This window comes from Pleurodeles waltl, chromosome 3_1 (genome assembly GCF_031143425.1).
Source record: "Pleurodeles waltl isolate 20211129_DDA chromosome 3_1, aPleWal1.hap1.20221129, whole genome shotgun sequence".
NCBI lineage: Eukaryota > Metazoa > Chordata > Amphibia > Caudata > Salamandridae > Pleurodeles > Pleurodeles waltl.
The window spans coordinates 1,996,374,764-1,996,400,275 of NC_090440.1; the positions used below are offsets into that span (position 1 = coordinate 1,996,374,764).

General features: G+C 45.4%; 1 protein-coding gene across 4 annotated transcripts in view; it reads left to right on the forward strand.

Annotated features, from left to right (window-relative positions):
• Positions 1–25,512, forward strand: part of VMP1 (vacuole membrane protein 1) — a 682,493-nt gene that overhangs the window by 138,241 nt on the left and 518,740 nt on the right. For all 4 annotated transcript variants that reach the window (XM_069226431.1, XM_069226430.1, XM_069226432.1 and 1 more), the window contains one exon: positions 22,467–22,557. In XM_069226431.1, the coding sequence (XP_069082532.1) occupies positions 22,467–22,557 (91 nt within the window). The remainder of the gene's footprint in view (positions 1–22,466; positions 22,558–25,512) is intronic.

Consider the following 25,512-nt stretch of genomic DNA (forward strand, 5'->3'; position numbering starts at 1 on the left):
TCTAAATCTGAACTATTTTAATATCTGGTATTGACGATCTAAGATGAATTGCTGATCGCTGAAGTTCTGGAGTTGTCATATTCCCGAGTATATCCTCTACATCAACACTGTTGACCACCAAATTTTTGTTCATCATTTTAAGTGCCTCCTTATGGAAAGTTATCCCTTTGCTTAACTAGAATCCTGCGTTATGGAAAGAATGCAACATATTCAACTTTTAGGTATACTTGAAGGATCTGCTCTTTTTCCTCGATTGTTTAACACACTTTTCCAACCACCTGCCATTTTACTCAAGCAAATGTTTAAAGTAAATGTTTATTTTAACGCCGGTGATATGCAGATATTTATCAGCTTAAATAATGACCTAACAAACTCTTCTGCCAGACTGTCAGCAATTTTGAATGCAATAATATTGTGGATGAGTCGGAACTTCCTCAAGCTGGACACTATGAAAAATAAAGGTCCTTCACGTTTACAATAAAATAAATGTTTGGGAAGATTTCCTTGGGACCTCCCAATTAGGAGGCTTTCCCAGCCCAGCCACCTTTGTGTAAGACTTAGGAGTCCTAAGAGGCTGCGACCTGAATTTGGACAAACCGATTACTGATGTCACCAAAGCCTGTTTCCATCAAATCTACATTCTGAGACACATTATACCATTTCTTTCCTTCTCCCACAAAGTTGAGGTTGAAAACGGTTTTGTTAAGTTACGCCTAGGTTAGGACAGCTCTGCCCTTTTTATAGTTCTTCAGCAAAAATTCCTTAGGTTGCCTACCGAAAATACAGCTGGCTTTAGTAAGATTAGTTTTCAGTCTTCAAGGTTTAGGTGGTCATTTGACATTGGCGGTGACTGTTAAAGTGGCAGTAATACCGGCAACAGGCTGGCGGTAATTATTGCCAAATTATGACCATGGCGGTGAAAACTCTCATAGACCTCGGATGTACCACACCATCCGCCAGGGCATAAACACCACGCACCATAGAGGTAGCCATCAATAGCCAGGCGGAAGACAAGGTACCGCCTACAACATTGTGATGCAGGACAGCGCCACAATTTCCGGGGTGGTACCAACGCCATCAAAAGCCTGGCAGAAACACATCACACAAGACCAAAGACCCGCCAACAGAGACACAGAGAAGCTCAACGCCGCCATGGAACCTGAACTTCAATTATTCCCAATGCTCTTTTACGCCATGCTCCACCAGGAACACCAACGCCACTGATGACGGTGAGTACAAATGCCTAGCATACAATGGAGGGAGGGAGGGAGGGAGGAAGAGGAGAGTGACACACACACATGCGCAACACACACCAGCCACACACCAGCCACACAATCAGCTGCAGAGGAAAACCAGTGGCACACGGCATACTAATACAAGGACTAGAGGTCGGAAGTACTGAAAATTTATTTGCAAGGCAAAAGCCACCATATGAACCAATTTTGAACAGATAGACATAAACCATTGTCCAGAAAGGGCCAATGCCCAGTCCAAAGTACATAAGGCCCACAGGGCACAGTCCAAGCCCCTAACTGATCCTGACTAACTACGTAAAAAACTGTGCAGGGGCATCATCATGGAAGTGTACAGGCACCTCAGAGGTAAGGGGATTGGGGGCACCTCAGCTGAAGTCGGAAATTTGCCCACTGGTTCTGGAGGGGGCTCCATGCCAATTTCCCAATGCTGGGGAGTGCAAGGTCAGTCACTGAGGTGGAGAACTTGCCCAATGATCCTTGAGGGGGCTCCTTGTACAACAGTCCCTGGAGGGTGGCCTACATGCCCTTTGCTGGAGGTGAGGGCTGCATGGTCTCTGCTGGGGGAGGTGTCAACTGGGCAGCCTCTGCTGGAGGTGAGGGCTGCTTTGTCTCTGCTGGAGGAAGGTGTCACCTGGGCAGCCTCTACTGGAGGTGAGGGTTGCATTGTCTCTGCTGGGGGAGGTGTCACCTGGGCAGCCTCTACTGGAGGTGAGGGCTGCATTGTCTCTGCTGGGGGCGGTGTCACCTGGGCAGCCTCTGCTGGGTGTGAGGGCTGCATTGTCTCCGCTGGGGGAGGTGTCACCTGGGTAGCCTCTGCTGGAGGTGAGGGCTGCTGTGTCCCAGCTGGAGGTGAGGTCTTCTTGGCTGTCATTGGTGGTTGAGTGGGAACCTTTTCTTGCATTGGTGGTTGAGTGGGAACCTTTTCTTGCATTGGTGTTTGAGTGGGAACCTTTTCTTGCATTGGTGTTTGAGTGGGAACCTTTTCTTGCATTGGTGGTTGAGTGGGCACTTTACCCCTCCTGGCTGGTGGAGTGGGATCCTTCCCTTTCCTGGCTGGTGGAGCGGGATCCTTCCCTCTCCTGGCTGGTGGATCGGGATCCTTCCCTTTCCTGGCTGGTGAAGTGGGATCCTTCCCTTTCCTGGCTGGTGGAGTGGGATCCTTCTCTTTCCTGGCTGGTGGAGTGGGATCCTTCCCTTTACTGGCTGATGGAGTGAAATCCTTTCCTGGCTGGTGGAGTCTGATCCTTCACTGTCTTGCCTCCACGACTAGGAGGTTCCTCCACTGTTCCCGTGGACTGTTGGACTGAGGTGCTGGACTGGGTCGTTGGGACCCTGCTCTTACGGGCAGGACGGGGGGCATGAGGGGGAAGGTAGAGGTCAAGACGTGCTAGGAAAAGCTTCTTAGGGGCATTGGTGCGGGATGTGGGAGGAGGGATGGGAGTGGAGGTTGAGGGAGTGGTTGTTGGAGGTGTACGTCTGGAGGAGGAGTTGGGTGCACGTGCATGGGCAGTGTGCTGATGTGAGGTGGATGTCTGTTGGGTGGCTGAGTGCCTGCGTTTGTGTCCTTTAGGAGGTGGGGGACAGACAGGATGGGAGAGGACACAGGGGATGCGTGGATGGATGTTGTGGAGGTGTCTGCTAATGAGGTGTGTGTGTGTGCGCTGTCTGGTGTGGTAATGCTGGTGGTGGCTATTGAAGCAGTGCATGCAGGGGTGTGAGTGTGGACGGGACTGCGGGAGGTGGTGGAGGAGGAGGAGGGGGGGAGACAGTCGAGGCAGTGGATGTGGATGTGTGTGTGTACAACTGTCTTTTGGTTGTGTGAGTGCTTGTGGACTGAAGTGTGATGCCTGTGTTTGACTGTGCCACTCTTGTGTGATGTCTTGTGTGCATGCTCGTCTGTATGTGTGCATGGGATGGGTTGGGGTTGAGGATACAGACTGGGAAGTGTTAGTTGGAGGGGGGATGGTAGGAACAGGGACAATGGCTGCCATCAGAGGAGGCCAGAGTCTAAATCGATCTCTGTTGGGCCGCCAGTCCACCTTGGATACCCTCCAGGAATGCATTGCATTGCTGCATCTGGGATGCCAGCCCCTGGATGACATTCACAATGGTTGACTGCCCTACAGAGATGGATATCAGAGGTCAATAACCTCCTCACTCAGGGCAGCAGGGCTCACTGGGGCTGGGCCTGAGGTGCCTCTGGCGAAGGAGATGCCCACCCTCCTCCTCACTTCCACCTGCCCCTAAGTACAGGACAGGCGGTCTCTATGTCATGGTGGTGGACTACATACACATCTTCCATAACTGCGTCATTGCCAACATTTGCACATACATTGCCATTCCCACTATCCCATCACATTAATGCTGTATGCCCACTGAGCTGGTGGTTCCAGTGTTCAAATTTTGTCCCTTAGATACCTACCACTGCAGATGAATAGGAGGAGGAGACAAACCCCGTGTACAGACCTCTTGTGGACTTGGCTACACTGGAGGACAGGCACATTATACTCACCTATAGACTGGACAAGGCCACAATCACAAAGCTGTGGTGCACAATTGGAGCCTGACCTGATATCAGCTGTGCAGGTTGTATCTATGCTCCATTTCCTGGCAACTGGTTCTTTCCAAGTGACAGTGGGCTTGGCAGCAGGAATGTCACAGCCGATGTTCTCAATAGTGCTGGCAAGGGTATTGTCTGCCTTGGTGAAACACATGTGCAGGTTTCATTTCTTTCCCCCAGGTGGAAGATTTGGCCACTGTGAAGGCCGGATTCTTTGCAATGGGACATATACCTAATATAATTGGGGTGATTGACGGTACATATATTGCTGTCCCCCCCCCCCCCCCCAAGCTGGCCCCCTCCCCCAGCCGCCGGAATGAACAGGTGTTCAGGAATCGCAAGAGTTTCCACTCAATGAATATGCAAATGGTGTGGCGGGCAGACCAGTACATCTCCCACGTCACTGCTAAGTTTTCTGGGTCAGTGCATGACGCCTCTGTCCTTTGGAATAGCAGCATCCCAAATGTGATGGCCCAACTACAGAGACACAGGGTGTGGCTAATAGGTGAGCCAGAGTCGCCACCCACTGTATGTCAGTGTATGCCTTCAGGTGTTCTCCCCATAGCATTGTGTTAGGCTAATGTTTGTTCCTCAATACTTGCAGGTGACTGGCTACCCAAACCTATTGTGGCTCCTGACACTGTTAGGAATGCCAGGACAGGGGCTGAGAACCGTTATAATGATGCACATGGGTGAACCAGGAGAATAACCGAGAGGACCTTCCGCCTCCTGAAGGCCAGGTTCAGGTGCCTCCATCTGACAGGTGGATCTTTGTGCTACTCACCCGAGAAGGTCTGCCAGATAGAAGTGGCATGCTGCATGTTGCACAACCTGGCCCTCAGACGACATGTGACTTTTCTGCGGGAGGAGAGGACTGGAGATGCCCCAGGGACAGCAGTGGACCCTGAGGACAGTGAGGATGAGGCAGAGAATGAGGATGTGGACAACAGAACATCAGTTATACGCACATAAGTATATAACATAGGTGAGACAGTGCAACTGACCATTACTTTGACTATTGATGTTTTCTGTGTGGCTTTAGCATGAAGGCATTCACGTCCTTTGCATCTCAACTTACTGTCACCTATGGCTTGTCCTTCTACAGATGTTGGTGATAACACAACAGTGTCCTGATGGGTTTACTGCAGATAGCTACAGGTCATTATTTGTATGCTATCACAGTGTTCATATAATTTGCACTAGATGTGACTGTTCCCATAAATGCACATTTTCAACACATAAAACGGTGTCACTCATATTGCGTTAAAGGGTGTTTATTGTAGTGCAAATAATTGACTGAAAAGTGCAATGGATTGGGGGAATGGGGTGATGGTAGAAGAAAGTCCAGGGTATTGTTCCAGTCTGTTTGTAGCACAGGTCCAGTGTCCAAGGGGAGCAAAGGCAGTTCAAAGTGGACAAGGTGACAGGGTGAGACACAAGGGGGACTATCTCTGGCTTCTGTCTGGGTCGCAGGGAACGTTTGCGGGGTCGTTCACCTTCTGCAGGAGGAAGGGTGCAGGTGGCCTGGTTGGTCCAGTGGAGGGGCCTCCTGCCCACTAGCTGCAGCGGAAGTGGAGGGCTGGTCAATAGACTGGCTAGTGGTAGGGGCCCACTGGTGTGCTGTCCATTCCCTCATGATGTTGGGTTGTCTGCCAGCTCCCCTGCTTTGGAGATCATGGTGGTGTTGAGAGCCTGCATGTCCTCCCTGATCTCTTGATGGTGTTCCTCCTGCAGCCGCTTGTTTCTCCTGCATGTTGTTGAGGATCTGGCCCACCTTGTCCTGGGATTATTGGTAGGCCCCCAGGACATTGGTGAATGCCTCCTGGATAGTCCGTTCCCTGGGCCTGTCCTCCCCCTGGCGCAAAGCGGTCCTCCCAGTGTCCCTGTTACCCTGTGCCTGTGTCCCCTGAATGTTGTGCCCACTGCCATTGACCCCAGGTCCCTGATTGTCTTGGGTGTGAGGTGTGGACTAAAGTCCCTGTACAGGCGGGCACACTGCTGATTGATGTGTCCTGAGCACAGAAGTGTGGGGATGCTGGGTGGGTGCAGTGTTGTTGGATACTGATGGGGGAGGCTCAGTGGTTGACTGGGAGTGGGCTAGGGGACCGACTGACCAATGGTCCCTGATGGGCCAGGTAGTTCATCCAGACCGGAAGTCCAGAGTTATTGTCATCACTGTGGGTGTCTTCTGTTGGGGGAACTGGTTAGTCGTGGCACCTCCTCTCTCTGCTGGGATTGGCTGGGGCACCTGTGGGGATGTAAGTGATGCATTATGCTTCATATCTGTGACATATTGTACATCCCTAGCGTCCCCTCTATTGTTGCTGTTGCCCTGCCACCTTTGTTTGTGCATGGTGATGTATTGTGTGATTGTTAGTTCTCTATGCTGTGCATGCTTTGGTGATGGATGTCCATGCATGGCTGGGAGGGCTGTCCATGCATTGGTATAGCATGCAGGGCTTGGCCTTGGGGTTAGTCATATGTGTAGGTGCATGAGTGGGATGGAGTGGAGTGATGGAAGTGAGGGTGAGGGGTGAGATAGCATGCAGGTATGGGGGGTGGTAAGTTGACTCACCAGTGTCCAGTCCTCCGGCAACTCCGGTGAGTCCTTCAGGATACAGACTTTCTCCTCCCATGCTGTGAGCTGTGGGGGAGGAGGTGGGGGTCCACCGCCAGTCCTCTGTATGGCGAGCTGGTGCCTTGCTGCCAGTGAACTTGACCTACAGGGGAAGGTGTTCCACCTCTTCCTGATGTCGTCTCTTGTACATGGATGTTGTCCCACGGCGTTCACCCTGTCCACGATTCTCCGCCATAGCTCCATCTTCCTGGCAGTGGATATTTGCTGTACCTGTGCTCCAAACAGCTGTGGCTCTACCCTGTCTATTTCCTCCACCATGGCCCGCAACTCCTCATCTGTGAAACGGGGGTGGCTTTGTGGGGACATGGGTGTTGTGTGGTGTGTGTTGTGCAGTGGGTGTTGAATGATGTGGGAATGCGTGATGGATGGATGGGTGTTTGTGGTGTGTGTATTTGGTGCTGTGATTTGCCTGGCTATCTCTTGGCTATTTTTCATGTTTGTAAAGAGTTGTGGATAATGTGTGTGTGTGTTTTATAGTGCTGTGGGTGTGGTGTGTGTATCAGTGTCAGGTGTGTGGTTTTAGTTTTGGCCAATGTTGTGTAGTTTAGTATTTGGGTGTCCATTCTGAGCACGCCGGTGTGTACCGCCAATAGTTTACCACCATTATATGTCCGCTGTGATGATTCCTGGGTCATGATGTGGTGGGCGTTGTTTTGTTGGCGTAACAGTATGGGTGTTGGTACCGCCACTTTAGCACTGGCGGATTTGTGTATGTGGCAGTATTCTGTCAGATTGATGTGCATTCTGACATAATATGCCGATCGGATACCTGCCACTGCGGCGGTATGTTGGCGGCTGTCACCGCGGTGGTAAGCAGGATTTACCGCCAATGTCATGGTGAGGGGCCTAACTGTCTTAGAGATTTCAGTCTTAAAGATTTAAAGATTTACTCTGTCTCAGATTAAACATGCCATCTTCACTGGCTTCATGTCTAAAACCCCCTATTTATTTATTTATTTTTTTAAACTCCTTGCTTAATGTACAAAATCTTCTATGATACAGCTCTGAAAGTTCTTGTGGCCAAATGTGAGATAACCGTTCTCACAAGAAATCTTTTTTATAAATATATATAATTATTTTTTATTAACCACAGCGTGACATACAATATACACATCGGAAACACGAAATTACATCTGGTGAACAAGTGCGACGGAGTAGCAAACCTTCTCAGGAGCTTTGATAGCAGGATCCACCCTACCCCGTTTCCTCGCTCCACCCTCTCCCCCAAGCTAAATGTTCCTGTCTCGCCACCCCTTTCAGCATCTCCCCCTTTCCTCTTGTCCCCCCCTCTCTTCACAAGCCATGGGTGGCATTCCACTGTCCCCATAACTTCTCCCATTTCATGCGGCAGCCCCTGCTTTGGTAAACGACCCTCTCACAAGAAATCTAAGACTATCTAACAAGGCCAAGTTTGCAGTTCTCTGATTAAAAGTCTGCAGAGTGGGATGGCAGAGCATTCAAACCACAAGGAGTGGAATAATGGAACCTGATCCCTTTAGAAATCAGATTGCAGCCCAACTAATTAAGTTGAAAAGAGCCTTAAAAAGCTTGCTTTCTATGCATTAAAACCACACGTTTAAGCCCTCGTTCTTAAAACTAAAGAAGCAGAGAGTCCATTTGGAGTGGAATTTGTGCGATATATATATATATAAAGCATAAATAATAAATATATAAGTATATAACATTGCCTATTTGAATTCTGCACCCGTTGATATGTCACCAACTATGCCTACTTATTTACTACTTTTTACCTATTGGGCAGGACACGGTTTCTGTTTCCACTTCTGGTGTTGTCCTTTTTTTTGCTGTGTCCCATTCCTGAAAGTAACAATTTGTTTCACTGTTTTCATTTCCTACATGACACTCGTGATGAGCAGCTCTTTGCAGGTGACACAGTTAAGGCCTAATTTCCGTACTTGGTAATCTAACACTCAGCCAGTTCTTACCCAGTCACCTCTGGAATGCATCTGACTTTACAGAGTTCCTACTTTCTTCATTGAAGTAGAGGCGAGTGGCTGGGAAGACCTTGGATTTTGTGGGATGCAGCCAGTCATATTTTGGTAATAGTTCAATGACTTGGTGCTTGGAAGAAGCTTTCTACACCCTGCCAAAGTCTTTCACTTATTTATGTGTGTGAAGGTAGTGTGGACTGTCTTAGATGGAAAGCCATTCGGTCATATGATACTGGACCTTTTTAAGCTCGTCAAGGTGCTGAAGGTGCCACATAGTGGTGATCCTACCTTGCAACTCCAGCGAACAGGACTCAGTACCCTATTGTAACAATTGCAGATGGTCCACATGCATTTGGCCAAAGTCCCCTCAAGTGAATACTGACCAATTCAGTACTAGACTATTAGTGCTAGTTTTACTTAGGACCATTGTGGCTACATTAAGTATTATGAAAAAGAACAGTTTTGCTCCTCCTTAACGTATGATTCGTCATAGAGAGGTGGATAACACTATCTTGAAAACGAATCCAGTACACAAAACCCATACTAGAATCTACTTTTGGAGTCTATTATTCTTCCTACAAACAGAAAACCACCTACTGAAAGATAACAAGGAGAAACAAACTGAATGAATATCAATTTCCAGGTTAGTTGTGGTCACTTTGACTTTGAATACTTATCATGAAAGAAGTCAGGCAGTTTTCCGTGGTCATAAAAATCATATCCTAATAATACAAAATCCTTTGACTAAAAATCAGCTAAGGATAAATAGGAAATTGTGAGGTGCATCATCCACTGTAGCCTCGCTGTTTTAATATCTTTAGAGTCAGTTTCCATCAACAGCTGAACTTCATGGAAGACGTGGATGCAACCTACAGTTTTAATGCAAAAACAACTTGGTGGTGGATGGAATACTTGAAATAATGTCAGCCACTGGCAATCACTCAGGGGCGCATCCGAATTAATTGTTTTTTGGCCACCCTGCCACCCCAGTTTGGACCCAGCCATATGCAAATCAGTTTTGTCCCTGCACCCCCTCCCATCCCCCCATTTCTCATGTGAACAGTCCAGCCCGAACTGCCAGGCCAGGCCCTTCTTGGACCAGAAACAAGTATCCTCATCAGCCAGGCTAGCTTGAATCCATTGGCACAGTGAGCCCGGACCTACGTCTGGGCATTCCCCGCGCACTTAGGGCGGCACAGGCTAAAACAACAAGGTGATGGATGGAATGCCATGTGATGGTCTTGTCTGCCATGGTCACCGGAATTATCTCAAATCTTATCTTCATGTTTGTTTACTGTTGCTTCAAAACTGCACATTTCCACCTTTGTATGTAGATGATGTCTTGTGTGGAGTAAAGTGCCCTGTTTTAGGATAGTAAAAGTTTTTTTCCAACATGTCAATATCCTTTATGCTTGCACAATGCTTTTCAACAGCTTTATTGAAGCCTGGAATGTTAAAAGGCTATCAGTCAGGAAGCATACAGTCATCATGAGTTGCTACTTCATTTACAAGTATAAATGTACCAGTCTCATTACAAGCGTGTTTAGCCTTTTCATTCTCCAGGTTCGAAGATGCAGGGTCAAAATATTTAAGAATATCTCTGCCGTGCCATATTAGTACTCCATTCTATTGTGACCTGTTATCATCTCTGGGGAGTATGGAATATTAATAGTGTGGTCCGTGAGCTTGGAACCCTTGGGTGCATGGTGATGGAATAAATTAATGAATTCTCACTTCTTTATCCTAATCCCTAGTAAATGTGTTAATAAGTGTTATATTTGAATATGTATACAAAATTTATGTGTCAGAAAAATAGGTTATCACTACATACATGTACCATTGTTGGAAATATCTGACAAGCCATGCCTCCTTAATGTAATGTGAGAGCTCCTTAAAATATGAGCACTTTAACTGGCTATGGCTGGAGAAAAGTATGAAACCTCAAGCATTTGCAATGCAGTCGGACTTGTATTTGCTTGAGTTAACTGGACTTTTCTTGCCACATAAATTGGTGAACCCTGCTTCATAATTTGGTATTTTCCTGTCACATAATTCCAGCGTCCCTGCGTATAACTAAAGCACTTCCATTGACTTTCTTGCTCGATCTGCAGCCAAAATTGAAAATGTTGCATTTAGCATCCTAATTTAAATTTGCCATGCTGATTCCAATAGAATATCACTTTCACTACCCCACCATCAGAGTTGCTGGCTGACTAATACAGTTCCCAAAACAAGACAGCCATGGAAGATTAACGAGAGAAATAAATGAGAAGGGTCACCCAAACATATCAAGAGTGTTCAAACAATCAAAGTGTAATAAGGATGTTAAGTTGGCCTGAATCATGATCATAATTGCAATAAGGAGAAATTAATACAAAATATACAATTATCTATAAACCCAATAAAAACCTTAATTAGAAATAAACATTTTGCATTGGAATGTTATGCTCAGAACAGCCACTAGAAGAAACCACAATGAAAATAGAGTTTGTAAGAAACATGGTCATGTTACCATATAGTTAGCTCTTAGACAGCATAACCACATAAAAAGTAAATGACTGAAAGTATTGCAGTGTAACCATATATTTAGCCTCTAGGGGGCGTAGTGCATTACACATTTTAGGGCTAGCAGGCCAACAGCAATGATATTACAAACAAAACCCTTAAAACACAAGCTATTCTCAGCTGTAAAACAAAGGTTCCAGCCATGAGAGAGGTTAGAAAGACATTGAATGGAGGGAGGGATTATTCTTTCTGGGTCCTCGCCAAACCTAATGTGGGGACCCAGACATGATCTAGACAAAAAGAGCATGTTGTGGTGAATGTTTTGAAGGTGGTCCCATTGCCCTAGGGCTACCACAGGCTGAGTTATGACCAAAAATGTTCAGTAAAAGAATGCCCTGCAAAGCATAATGGGGCGACAGAATGCAGTAAATATTGTAGTATGTTGACTAATGCACTGAACAGCACCTATGGGACACCACAATAAAAATATAATTTATAAGAAAAATGGTCATGTAACCATATAATTAGTCCTTGGAGGATATAATCACATCAAAAATAGAATGCATAAAGTAATGTAGTGCAACAATATATTTAGCCCCTAGAGGGCGGAGTGACTTACACATCTTCAGGCCTACTGCAATACTAAGGTACTTAGAAACTCAAACTACTCCAAGCTGTAAAACAAAAGCCCCAGCCATAAAGAGAGCTTAACAAGGGACTGAATGGTGGGAGGGGTTATTATTTTGGGGGTCCCCACCTACCAAGTGTGGGAACCCAAAGATGACTTAAACGAAACGAGTGCATCATGCTGAACGTTTTAGTGGTGGTCCCATTGTCCTAGGACCACCAGAGGAAGAGTTATGGGCAAAAATGGTGTATAAAAGAATGCTTGCAAAGCATTACGGGGTGACTTTTCCCGAGTGCAGTGAATATTGTAGTATCGGCTCTCCCGCTGTGCCAAGAGAGCCGCCTTGCAGATTTCTGTGTTTTTTTTTTTAAAGAAAGCATTTATCAATTTTAAGTGTATTTGGGAAAGCTATGGAGTGTGAAGGGGCGAGCCAAAAGAAATGATTCTGATTAGGTAAAAGTGTGAACAATGTGACCAGTCTCCATTACCGCCGATGGAGTTTACGCTGTTAGCGCTGTGAGGGCCATGGCTGCCATGGAGCAACAGAAGGGGAGAGAGAAAAGAAGAAAAAAAACAGTTCACCTACGCTGAAGTATATTAGCAATCATGCAATTATCCATGTAACAGGGTCGGTCTGCAAGGTGTTAACAAAACTGCCCCAAGGCGGGACAAACATAAGGCAATTACCTATTACATCAAGGGTTTTTTGAATGGAAAGCCCATGAATGAATTAAATTGATGAGTGTTAGGTTAAAAGCCCAGTAACAGGTCACAGTGCTAGCGGGCTCGTCCTACAAATTTGGGAGCCTTGCGATTTCTGGCACTTGGAGAACTGGTGTTTTTATTGCTTACATCTGATAGAGACTTCTAGCTGCAGATTCCTTACCTTTGAATTCCCTGGCATCAGCTTTGAATCTTAAATTTGTTGCTGAGCAATACCCAGCGCGCGTGCGTCAGTTCTGGACCTTCCGCGCCGGTTAAGCGCAGGTCCGCGATTGAGGTACTCTCTGCCTTTTTTGGCAGGCCTCTTTGACCTTTTTGGCGAAGATTTTTTGCACCTATGCGAGAATGTCCTCAAGGGAGTCTGGGTTCAAGCTGTGTGGTGTCTGACATTGCGCCATGTTGGTGACGGGCCGCCACCAGGTATGTCTCTGATGCCTCGACAGAGACCACGACGTGAAGTTGTGCTCCGATTGCTGGGCCATGGCCCTGAAAGCTTTGATAGAGCGGTCTCTGAAGCTCATGACGGCCCGGCAGTCGACGCCGGTTGGCACGACTCCTAGGAGGTTAAGGTCCCGCTCGAGGAGGAGGTTGCGGGAGCGCTCCAGGAGCCCCAAGTCCTCTTCTGAGCACTCTAGGTCCTTGGGGGCACTCGGGGAAGAGGCAGAAGAAGTCCAAGCGGACTTCGACTTCGCCACGCCCGTCAGCTGACGAGACGTCACAGGAACATCGACATTCCGAATATGGTTCTGTGGAGCCGATGCCTGGGCTGGCTTCACGTCTCTTCCCTTTTTCAGGGAGCCGGAGCGACCCCACTCAAATTAAAGACTTTTACAAAGCCATCCACCTCGTATTTGAGCGGGCTGCCCCCCCGCAGGTGGGTCATCGGACCCTGTGGGGTCAGCAGGGGCCCCATCGGGTTTGACACCAGTGGACTCGGCCTTGGTGCTGTTGGGGACCCTGGGATCTAATATCAGGTCCATATCGGTGCCACACAGTCGGCCTCCCGGTGCTGGTCCCGATGTCGACCCTCCTCCCACTTCCGGCGTCCACCGGTGGTCTGAGCCTCATCGTCATTCCTGATGATCCGGAGCCTGATTGATGTCGTATGATGCCGATTCCAACTTCGACGGCGCCGACACGGCCGAGATCAGTGCCTGAGGCTTATTTTGAACAACCAGGCACAGGAGAGGAATAGGTGGGGTCTGAGGATCCTTTAGAGTATGAATTAGAGGAGCAGGACTGGTATGAGGATCTAGGGGAGGCCAGTGGACTGGATACTTCTCCAGATACTGGTATGCTCTCACCTCCTTCTGTGGCTACGGAGGAGGGAGCATCATATGCCATGGTGGTACGTAGAGCAGCTGAGGTCTTGAACCTAGATTTGCATACGGTGCGGGTCGGGACTAATCTCCTGACAGAGGTGCTTCAACCAGGGGTTGCTACATCGGAACCGATGTTACCCTTCAACGAAGCCCTTACTAATGTCCTGCTGGGGACGTGGTCCAAACCCAGCACAAGACAATCAGCCGCACCATCGACCAGCTCCTACAGACCCTAGTTTCCTCACCCAACACCCCACCTCGGAGAGCTTGGTGGTCCAAGCCTCCACCTTCGATGGTGCCTTTCCTTCCGCTTCCCCAGCTAGGGAATCCAAGAGGCTGGACAAACTTGGGAAGAAGATGTTTTCTTCCTCCAGCCTGGCATTGAGGTCCATAAACCCCTCATGCCTATTGGGCCCTTTTTCCCATACTTTATGGGATACGATGGCACAGGTGCTGCCCCAGGTCCCAGAGGGCGTACGGGACACTCTGACTAAGGCTGTCAGGGGTGGGAGAGATGCAGCCAAATTTACAATTTGGTGTGGTTTTGACACGACCGACTCGCTGGGCAGGGCGATTTAATCGACAGTGGCCCTTCATCGCCACACCTGGCTTCGCACCACTGGCTTTTTGGGGGATGTCCAGGCAAAGCTGATGGACATGCCCTTCGATGGCTCATACCTTTTTGGAGAAAAAGCAGGCTCTGTGCTTGAGCGGTTCAAGGACTCTCGAGCTACGACCAGATCCTTGGGCCTCTTGGTGCCTGCTCGCCAGCAGTCTGCCTTTTGCCCCTTTCGAGGCTTCTGAAGGGACGGGGTACCACGCCACCCACCGTCCTCCCATCATCACAGCATCCAGTGCGAGGACGCGTTTGTTGTACCTTTTAGACCCAGGGGGTATGCGCACGGGGTGGTGCCTTTATAGGCGACTGGGACGTCACAGACTGTTCCAACGACACTGATGACGCCACACGGTGCCAAACAACGCACGTGGATCTGAACAGTGCCACCTGACGGCGGGCGCAGGGTATTACTGAGCAAAAAATTCCAGATTCGAAGCTGACACCAGGGAATTCAAAATTGAGGAATCTGCAGCTAGATAGTCTCTACCAGAAAATGCGTTATCGAAGGTAAGTAACTTGTTCATTAAGACCGTAAAACATGCATGTTTATTCTAGAAATCTTTTTAGTGTATCAATTGTTGCATGCACATTACCTGTTTACCTTGGTGTGCTACTAGGTGTTGAGGAAATCTGTGACAGTTCTAGCAGTGCTTCCTGTTTACTTCTGTCTCATTCTCTAACCGTGTCATTAGTGATTTTGCCTGCGGAGAGTGGAGGTTGGGTGATAAATGTCCTGGCCCACCCGCTTCATCCCCTTGATCTCCACCTCCGGCAGAAACCACAGCCAGCAAAAAGAGACACTGCACTCAGACTGGAAACAGCAATGTTGTTCCCGTTTAACATTCATGTTTAGGTTGAGCGTAAGCGTCGACTTCGTGTATATTTTTAGTATACTTCTTATGGCTTAAAGCGATTTAATTTATTGGTTGCAGTGTCCTTTAAAAATTATTGCGCCCTAGTGGTCAGTTCTGCCTTTTTCTCCCTCCCTTTTCTGTTTCAGAGTAGTGATCAACTACTGTTTTATTCCACTTTGGTTTCTTTATCTGTTGCTGTGACTGACTATTTTTGTTATTTCTTTGTACTCCCCTTTCACTGTGGGTGTGTTAGGCTGGTAGCTGCCTGCACTTTATTGCAGCATTTCGTTCCTCCCATCTCCTCCCATGTCGCTGACATTTGTTTTGGATTCATTCCAGGGCTGTCCTAGTTTTCCTCTGGCTCCTAAAATAAGCTTATTTTACAAAAGAAACACCCAGTAGTTTAGCGCACTGCTCACGAAAGCCACAATATGTCCTTTCTGGTAGAATGTAGCTGAACTTATAAGAAATTATGTGAAACTTGCTTAGCCTCACGTGGAAACTCGAGTCTCCCTCTCCCTCCAGGGATCTTTCCTGCCAGCACTCTCACAACATCACACACAGGGCATTGCTTATCTCCTTTATTGGCGGCCATAAATCTTCTCAGGCTGCTCTGCTCTGTGAAATGCTTGCAAAACTGTTCACTCTGTTAAAATAAAAATAAAATTCTTTTCCAGCCTTATTTTCCAATTTCTGTTCAGACGTTCACACAATGCGAGGTAGTGCAGTCATCTCGTCTCTCCTCAAGGTCTTGTTTTTGTTGTTACTTTTTCTTCAGCTCTGAGAGTTTTTCATCCTCTGACCCAGACCTCGGTCTGCACAGCGATGGGGCCAACTTTAGGGTGTCGTCCGCCTGTTGGGGCTCACAGGCTCAATATATACAAACATCCATGTCTCCCTAGAATTTTGATAGATAGTTTGATGGTTACTGTTTTATTTACTTTTGATTCGAAGTGTCCTAGTTGCATTACAGGAGAACTTGCTCCATCAAACCTGATTTTAGAATTGTAATTTTAACATGAGGCTGACTTTTAGATCAATTTACATTTTTATATTCATTTTTAGAATGGAAAACTAAATGGCATTTTTCATAGTTTAGTAAAATCCAACAAGGAGTTATGGGGGTTATTCACATATTTTCCCTCGAAAATAGTGCAGAAACTGAAAGCTCATTTTTTTTTCTTTTAGCCTTTACCTAAAAACAAATATACAGTTCAACAGCGAGTGTCTGGTAGACTTTATAGGTATTTATATCTTGGTACAAAGCTTTATGTGATTTTGTTTCAATCTGATAAAAAAGAATATCTACGGAAGAAAATTTGGTTGAATTGGACAGTTTTCTGTGGAAGTTAGTTTACACTAGATTTATGTGGGCAGTATGTTTAAAAAATGCTTTGTCTATAGGAAGCCAACAAACAAATGGTTCATTCAGAAGTTGAAAGCATGTTCAAACATTACAGAGCGTTGAGTGAGAAGATTAACTATCATAGAGCCCACCCCATCAGAAAACCTTATAATGTTAACCTGCCAATAGGCTTGGGGGAGGGTGGGGCTTATATAAGGGGCTGCTCTTCTGTTTCTCCATTTCTTGTTTTCGTGGCCTGCAGAGTGGAGGTCTGAAAGCTAATATTGTTGGGCGATAAATTCTTGCAATCTCTCCAAGAACACTCTGAAAGAGTAATACATATCTTAATAATAAGACAAAGGAAATGTAAAAAGATGTCTTGTGTCAGAACAAAAAGGTCAGAAACGCTATTGCAGGGTGTTGGGCTATTCAGTTAAGGTGGAAGTTTGGCAATCTATGAACATCTTTGTTCAAGACCTTTAGAGTCAATGTCACTTGGACAATGTTGAAGATATTTAGATTCAAATTCAGAGACCACCCTATACTCTTAATGCTTTCTTAGTGGTTATATTTCTAATTTGCAGTGATGTCTACCAGTCGCTAATTCAGCTGTGATGCAATGATAAAAATGCGTAGAGAAAACACGTGTGTGTGTGTGTGTGTGCGCAAATGTGGCCTAATAGGATGAATCTGTCGATAGTGTTTATTGAAAATACATTCCCATATGGTTTACAACACTACAGACATCATGTTATTTCCATAATGCAGTTACTGATGTTTGAAAAATGTTTAATGCTTGGAGATTACATTTTATCACTCATTTATGAACGCATGTTTTATTTTAGTTAGTTTGTTTATATATCTTTGCTACAATGTCTTTGCAATGAATCACAACCAGCCGATACAAGAATCTTCCTTACTACACGACCCTGTGCTATGGGTCTGGTTAAATACCTTTGTTTCTAACTTATTCACATGAAAACCTAATTACATATAAAAAACAAGCAGATCCTCAGAGAGTAATAAGCTGTTTATTACTATTGTTAATTGCATGATTGTCGATACGTTTGACTGAGAGTGAACTTCTTTTTCCTTTTGTGTCTCTCCTTCGCATTCATGCTCATGGCGGCCGTGGTACTCTGAATTGGCTCGCTTATGTCAGCTTTTTTTTACTTTTCGTTTTCAATTTATGTGGCAAGAAAAGTCCAGTTAGGAATTTACAACGCTGATAGCTCTAACTCAAGCAAACCTGAGACCCATTGCATTGCAAATGCTTGTATACTTACTGTTGCACTGACTGAGAGTATTTGATTTTTCCAGGATGTAGGGTTTCTGTAGTTTTTTTTTCATGCAACATTTTACTCCTGTATAGTGCGTCGTTGGCAAACAGTCACTCCTGTATAATTGTGTGAGTTTAAGGGGATGTGTTTATAACGGACCACGATTGAGAGCTATGGAGTTCAGACAAAGCGCAGTGCAAGTTTCTTGTGCTTATCCAATCCTTTGTCTCTCTGTAGACTGTACAGCGCAGTGGTCAAGTGTAGCAATTGTAACTGTGATTCTATGCAAAAGAGTGTGAAGAGGATACAGCTGTCAAAATATTGAAAGACAGAAAGCTAAATCAAATAAAATTCATACAGTTGAGTGAGTGCATTATGTGTGTGGTGGGGGTGATTGAAGAAGTGATGCCGATGCAAGGAAGCATGTGCTGGACAGAGTGAAAAGAGGGCCCAAAGGAGGACAAAAATGAGGTGTCATATATACATTTTTAGTGTTTCTGAAAGATTTGAGATGAAAAAGAACATACATTTCTAACAAAGACTGCAAAAGAGTGGTGTGAATAGGAGAACAAATAGTTCATTAAATCTGATTAGTCCCTCAACCTACTTTGCCAAGGTGAGCTTAAACAGATGTAAAGTGCCCTTCAATATGTTACTCCTTGTCAGAACCCCTGCTACAAGAATGCTTAGACTATGAGTGAAAGCATCCATCTGGTTCACCCGTATTACAACTAATGAATAGAAAGGATTGCAAACGATTGCATGTAATGATCGATTGTGTGATAACGCAGACAGGTTCCAAGAAATTGACTGATTGTTTTTTTATCTGGTGCCGGTTACAGTCCTTGACTAATGGTGTCGCATAAGGGTGAATACAATTTCATCTCACTTGCAAGGCCAGCATTTTGAATATATGTAACTTAGCTGAAAGCAGGGTCTTGCTTGCTGTAGAGATTTCCGAGACGGGCCCAGGTGAATCCCCCGTACATGTGCACGAGAGCACAGCGCTTGCTACTTGCTGAGTCGTCTCCTAGTGTGTCACCTTCGAAGGTTCTAGCCCATCAACATGACGTTTGTTGATATTTCGATGCAGCACATCAGGGCTTCCGTGGCTCAATAAATAGGGTACCTGGCTACTGCCAAAGATTTGACTAGATTTGCCATCCTAGCAGGCTGGGCTCCATACTCGTGGACTCCAGCGGCTGTTCTTCATTTCAGAAAAGCGGAATTAACTTCATTGCAGATCCGTTAACTAATTGATTTGTGAGTAGGTGTTTTGTTTGCTGCTTATGTCACTCCTTCAGAAAATGTGACTGACAAACGTATTAATGCATCTCAGTTACAACATAGCTTCATTTATATTGCGACTTTACGTTACTTTCCTTATTTGTACTAGTTTGTTTATTGCGACGTAGACAGAGTTCTGCTGGTTGATTTTATTTCTACAGATCAATGTACATTGAGTGTGTAAATGTGACAGGCTTGCTTGTTAACTGTGAGTTGATACAAAATCTGACCAAGTTGCCCCTGAAAAAAAAAATGACAGCCGTATCAAGACTATCTCCCAAAGTTACAAAGTCCTGCTCAGCAGCTATGAGAGGGCAGAGTGCAGAACATGTGGAGCTCGTGGCACACTTCCGAGTCCTCTTCCAGCTGGGTATGGCCTTTCCGTGCGACGCCATGACTCAAACGTACCTCATCCTCGAGTAAGGGCACACAAGCACAATGTGTTCTGTGTTGCAAGCATTAGATTTTTCGTTCCTTTTAACTTTCATATGCCCCGTGGCAGCTATCCGAACTGTGCACTTTGTCACTTTAAACGATCTTTGTTGAGACACCAGATACAATGTCAATTTCTGGCTTAGTTTGCACGTTAGTCTCCCCCAGATGTCAATAAAGGGTTTGCGATGCATTTCAGTTACTAGCCGAATGCAATAATATTTTTTTTTTTAAAGTCAATCAAACTATTTTTGCATCAGCCTTTATAAGACACTTGAGCAATCCAATTGCTTCACCAGAATGACTGAATGAATGAACAACTGAATGAAGAGATTTTTACAGTGCAACTGTTGCTTCAGAAAGGGCGTCATGGAAATTGTGAGGGTCATGTAGGAGTGGAGGCTTATAATTCACAGAATGGTGTGGTTGTCAACTGAGCCTTGAACAGGCTTTCGGAAGGGATAGACTGGAGGGAGAGTGGGAGAGAGTTCCAGAACCGAGAAAAACCTGGCCCCAGCTCTGGTATCTGGGGAAGCACAGGAGGTTTAGATTAGAAGTGAAGAGTAGAGTTTGAGCAAGGCTGATATATCTGGTACCCTTTTGTGGGGGGCTCTGTAAGTGATCAGAAGGTTTTTGAACTTTCTCGTAGACTTGTTTGGTAGCCAGTGAAGTTCTTTGAGCCCTGGTCTGTTAGAATGATGTCCGGGGATATTCAGATTAAGTCTTGCTGCAGGGTTTTGTACACAGTACAGTCGGGACAGCAGATTCTGGCGGGCACCTACGTAAAGAATGTTGACATAGACCCGTCTGTAAGTGATAAATGTGTGGACAATCCCCTTAGGGGTGTCCAGGGCCAGATTACCTTTGTTGCTACTTTAACCATTTTAGCTATCGAATGTTTGATAATTTGATGTGCTATTTATGAAGCACTTCTACTCACATTAATTGTTCCTGGCTTTTAGATTCCATTCACCCTGATCAGGTGGAGATAACGGAGACCTTAACTTGTTTTCTAAACAATTAAAGATTGGAAATCAGCTGGAGAGGAAGTGTCGTTTTTATTTCAGTCATGTGAGGTATTGCAATGGGTCTTTTTCACCATTGTTCTACCTTTATAAGGAGATGTTCCCAAGGCACCTAGTTAAGAGAGTGCCATGGTGCAAGCAAGATTGTAGTGCAAAAGAGCCAAAGTAAGGTCACTAGCCATTTCGAAGCCTGGATTTTCAATGGTTTTTCCTGGAATGGGATGGTCCTGTCTAGTATGAGACAATGGCTGCTGGTTTAGTGCTGGATACTAGCATGCATTGCCAAAGGTTGGCTGCCATAACCTTCAAGTCCTCATCCAAGTAGAGAATAATCTGAGTGCCATCTGAATGGGGCTTACTGGGTCTTCATCAATATATTGCGCCCTATGCAGCTGTAAAAGTGCCCCTGCTGCACCCCATTCAGAAAATTATATCACCTAAGCTTCAGAAAGGTAACAGAAGGAGTTGGAATCCTTTCCAAATATGGGCTCTCTCTTTAACTATCCTGGAATGCTTGCGGGTCCCAGAGACTTCCACAATCAGTTTTCCACTCTGCCAAGCTCCACATGTTATGACTGCAGCCGCCTCCCCTCCAATGAGGTTGTCAAACATCATCTGAGCGTCTTGCTACTGCTGTCCCCTCTGGTTAGGTGACCCAGAGTCTCTTGCGATTTCACCGTGGGTCTGGGCAGATTGACTCAAACACCTTCAGATTGAAACTTGTTCCTAGGAGTGCTTCCTTCTCATAACTACGGACAGTTGCATCAGTATGCTTCTTGTATTGTTTTGTCGGGACAAAATTATTCTGAGGACTCCTCCCACTTTTATTTTGAAAGTGTTAATTGTGTCTCTCTTGAATTAAGAAATATTCCTCCTTGCATTTTTCCATGCCTTCAAGCCGCCTTTTCTGCTTGACGATGGATTTAATGAACTTTTTTATGTAAACCCAGTCCAGAGCATACTGAAATAGTATTGTTTAATGACCTTCTGCTCACATTTAATATCATACATACATAATGTGTGTTAGCCTTCATATTTCTACTTTTCTTTCAGTGTGTGCGAAGTGATTGTATTCTGAGTGTTGTTGCACAATTTTTCTGCTTCATTTATTGACATTTTGCTTTTGTGCTTGAAACGGGGGATTTTAGTGTTCCTCGGGCAAAGTCCTCCAGAATATACCCTTCGTATTATATTCAAGCAAAGAAGAATATTTTCACTCAGTGAGGCATTTTACCAAAACCTATTTTCGGCTTTATTTTTACTAACCCACTTGCAGTAAAGTAATATATAATAAAGAGGGAAGGATAATCTTCGGCGGATCCTAATGGGAGGGAGGTGAGACGTTTGGGAAGAGCGGGGGTGGGGGAGGGGGGTTTGCAGGTAGGGGTTGGGGGAGGGCGTTTGAATCACAACACTGTAGCAATACCAAACCTTTTTGTTATTCAGGCTCCTAATTGAGTGCTCAGTTTTCTGAGACAGGTGTTTGGTAAACAGTTATCTTTTCTTTCTTGCTATAAAGAACAGGTCACACAGGTATTTGGTGAGTCCTGCCAAGCAGCCTCCTGCCTCAAAATAAGAGCAACATCTTGAAAATGCGCATACAATAATTCACCCCAAACCATGTTTAAAGTAAAAGCAGTGATGATTACCTATCATTGGCACATGTTGAATGACAAAATTGGTTCATCCGTTGAACCCCCTGTAAAATGTTCATGTTTTCTCTCAACTTCCTGATTCGGAACCCAGCCCGTGTGATGGAGAGCAATCAAATGGCCCCTAGACTGTACCAATTATTTTAGTCACGTGTTAAAGAAGCTGCTTTTATTGTTGGTAATTTTCTATATGCATTTACTGCTGACCGTTGTCCCACTCCTAGATACTATACACCATCTCATAAACACTGTAATCGGCGAATCAGCACGCATGATTTCTTTGCAGTCTTGCTTAAAGATGATTGTGTTTTGTTATTGTATTTCAAAGTTTAATGTATATATGGCACAAGTGGATGCACAGAACTAACTCGGTTTTGGTATTTTGTAGGTTATGGCACCGTCGGGGGTTCGTTTTTTCTTTACTGCTGCTGGTTGCTGCACTTTCAGCTGCGTATTATATTGAAGGAGCACATCAACAGGTAGAATAAGGCTTCTCGTGTGCACGTTTCTAACCTTATACTGTGGTGGGGATTTTTTTGTCATCCATTGTGTTTAATTAGTATGAGACTTCAAGTTTTCTATACAGTGCATTGTGGTGAATTACTGTGTTGTGTTACAGTACTTGAGCACATAGCAAGCGTGCCCCACACACCTTCTATGCTTTCTCCACATTTGCATTGTACATTATGCAACAATGCATATCGCTGCAGATATGGAGATGTGATCTGCTGTGTGCAATTGGATATCGTCCTTTGATTTGTGTGTATGGCGATAGGGGGCATTCCAGTGCGCATGCCAGTGTTACTCTTCTTCTTTGTTTAAAAGAAAGCTCCACTGGCACAGTGTCTTTAAATGTGTTGTGTGGTGGGGACCTGCACTGATGATGTGTACTATGCCTATCCAGTATATCTCAGGGAAGCTGACTACTTCCTTCTGTACTGGGCTGTGTGTGAGAGAAGCTTGTCATGCTAGTCTCGTGCACTACCAGTTCTTGGTGTTAGTGGGAAATGTGGGCTGCTGCTGGATATGCTCTACTTGTTCAGTATATGACAGGAGTGTTCTGTGTTGCTGGCTGCCCATGATTAATATTATACTTACACCTCAGTTTTTAGAGAAAAAGCCATAGTTTCTATGAGGGCACACAGAAAATATTAATATTCCAGTATGCTCATGGTGTACCCTGGGAATTTCATCTTCCAAGAGGTGTTGGGTTTTCACATGAGATGTTTGAGAAAATGGTTGCGAAACAGCATTTTCTGCACAATTTCCCTAAAAATGTCTACAAATACACCTGTGTTACAGGCAGCTCTGAGAATATAATTTTACATGGGCTGTCATTTTACATAGGGTCTTCACTTGTACATGTCACTTCCTATCAACTTTGCTTCCTTCCTGGCCCTTCGAAGAAGAGTCTGCCATATGAAATGCAGCCGATGTTATGATTGAGAATCATCTTCGAAGGGGCAGGCTGGAAAAAAAATGATACAAATATTACAGTCCCTAGCCAATTCAGTAGCGATTATGGCTTAAATATCAGCTTGAAATATATATTTAGAAATGCAGTAGCTTTGGCCACAAAAAAAAATCGTTTTTTGAAAATACACACTTTTTAATGAAATACAAAATTTTCATATGAAAAAAATAAATTGATTCCTCAGGAAAAGTAGTTCGTCATTTTCATGAAAAAACAGTTTTTGTCGTGAAATGCCAGCTTTATTAGTATGTTTATTTAGTGATACTGTTGGCTGCTCAGTCTTCAACAGGTCATGTACATGCAATCATAACGTACTGCTGCCACTCAAAGATAGATTCTGTCTTCAATGCTGAATATTCCCCTTCTCTTCCAGGGGATCCTCATCAATAGTCATAAACATTGAATATTCCCGCCTTCGTGCGGGATCCCGGAGCATATATAAAAACACACATGTATAAGTATGAAATATATATGAAAAATATAGAATTTTTTTAGTAGATAATTTCCATACCAGAATCATGTATACATGTGTATAACAGCAATGAGGACTATGTTGATAAACAGGCTAAAATGCTTTATTTCTATGGAGTTTTTTTTTTTAAACACTCTCCCTTATAATTACAAGAAAACTTACTGAAACCCAATTGGAGGGCACAGAAAAAATACTATCAACACATGTGAAAAGAGAAAAAACTACATTGAAAACAACAGAGCATTATTAGCCAATAGGCTGCATGCAAGTTAATACAGCAGAAACACAAAATTTGGCACTGTGCCTTTAAGACCCTGAGCACCTCCATTATCCCACCATGCCTCAGGGGTGAAGGAGCGGTGACAGTTGGTTCACAGTTAGGTCAGTTCTTTTTTCCGGCTTCTTCTGAGAGGATCCTGGAGCATTGAGCTCTCAGTTTTTCTGAGTTTTTCACAGAAAAATATTCAAAAACCTTGTTTTTTTCTACCTTCACTCGACGTTTTTCACCTTTTTCTGAGTGAGGGGATTTTTTCCTGTCTGGAAAATGTCTTCTCTTTTTGTGAAGTGCCCTTCCTGTGGGAAGAAGAAGGCCCAGTCTGATCCACACTCTCTCTCTCAGCATTGTGTGTTTGCCTCAGAGCCACTGCCCTGACACATGCAGGCACTGTAAAAACATGTCCAAAAGGACTCTGAAGGACAGAGAGAAAATTGGACTTCATGAGAGGCAGAAAACATCATCCTCTTCTCTTCCCAGGCAGTCAACAAGCCATTCTCATGAGCAACAGGCTAGATCGACGTCAGCTGGTAAGAAAGTACCTGTTTGTTCCCCGTCGACGTCATCGCTGCCACCGTCGCATCATCGCTTATCGCCGTCGACGGCGACCCGACCGGCGTCGAAGGATACAACGTCGAAAGCTCACCTCCCTCATCTGGACAGATCTCCATCGACGGCAACCCACCGATCGACGTCGAGCCAGCACCGGCGTGCTCATACGCCGTCGAAGGCATTACTACCCTCGACGGCACGGAAGACGACGTCTAGGTCGCCTCAGCGTGGAGAGCAGAGACTTCCGGCGTCAGCAGCCCATCACTCGACGGCGAAGCATACGACGTTGAGACCTGAGCAGTTTGCAACACATTCTGGGCCTCCTTCGATGTCGGTACACAGTTCGACGTTGAGGCAGCTACTGCCTATCTCTCAAGGAAAAGAGCGTCAGCAACCACCGGCCGACAAGAATCTCACTCCACCAAGTCCAGTGGTCTCCATAAGGAGTGGATCGTCCAGACGGTCAGGGGCCTCATAGTCAGGGCACATCTCGCCCATAAACCTATCGCCTAGGTGGTTGGAGAGCCTTAAAAAGGCACCGGCTTCTCCAGACTCTCAGTACACACGCATGTACTCAGCATCAGCGGTGCTTCCAAGGACACCACCGCCAACGGCGCATGCAGAGAACGCTCGCTCTACGTCTCGCCAATCTACCACTAGGC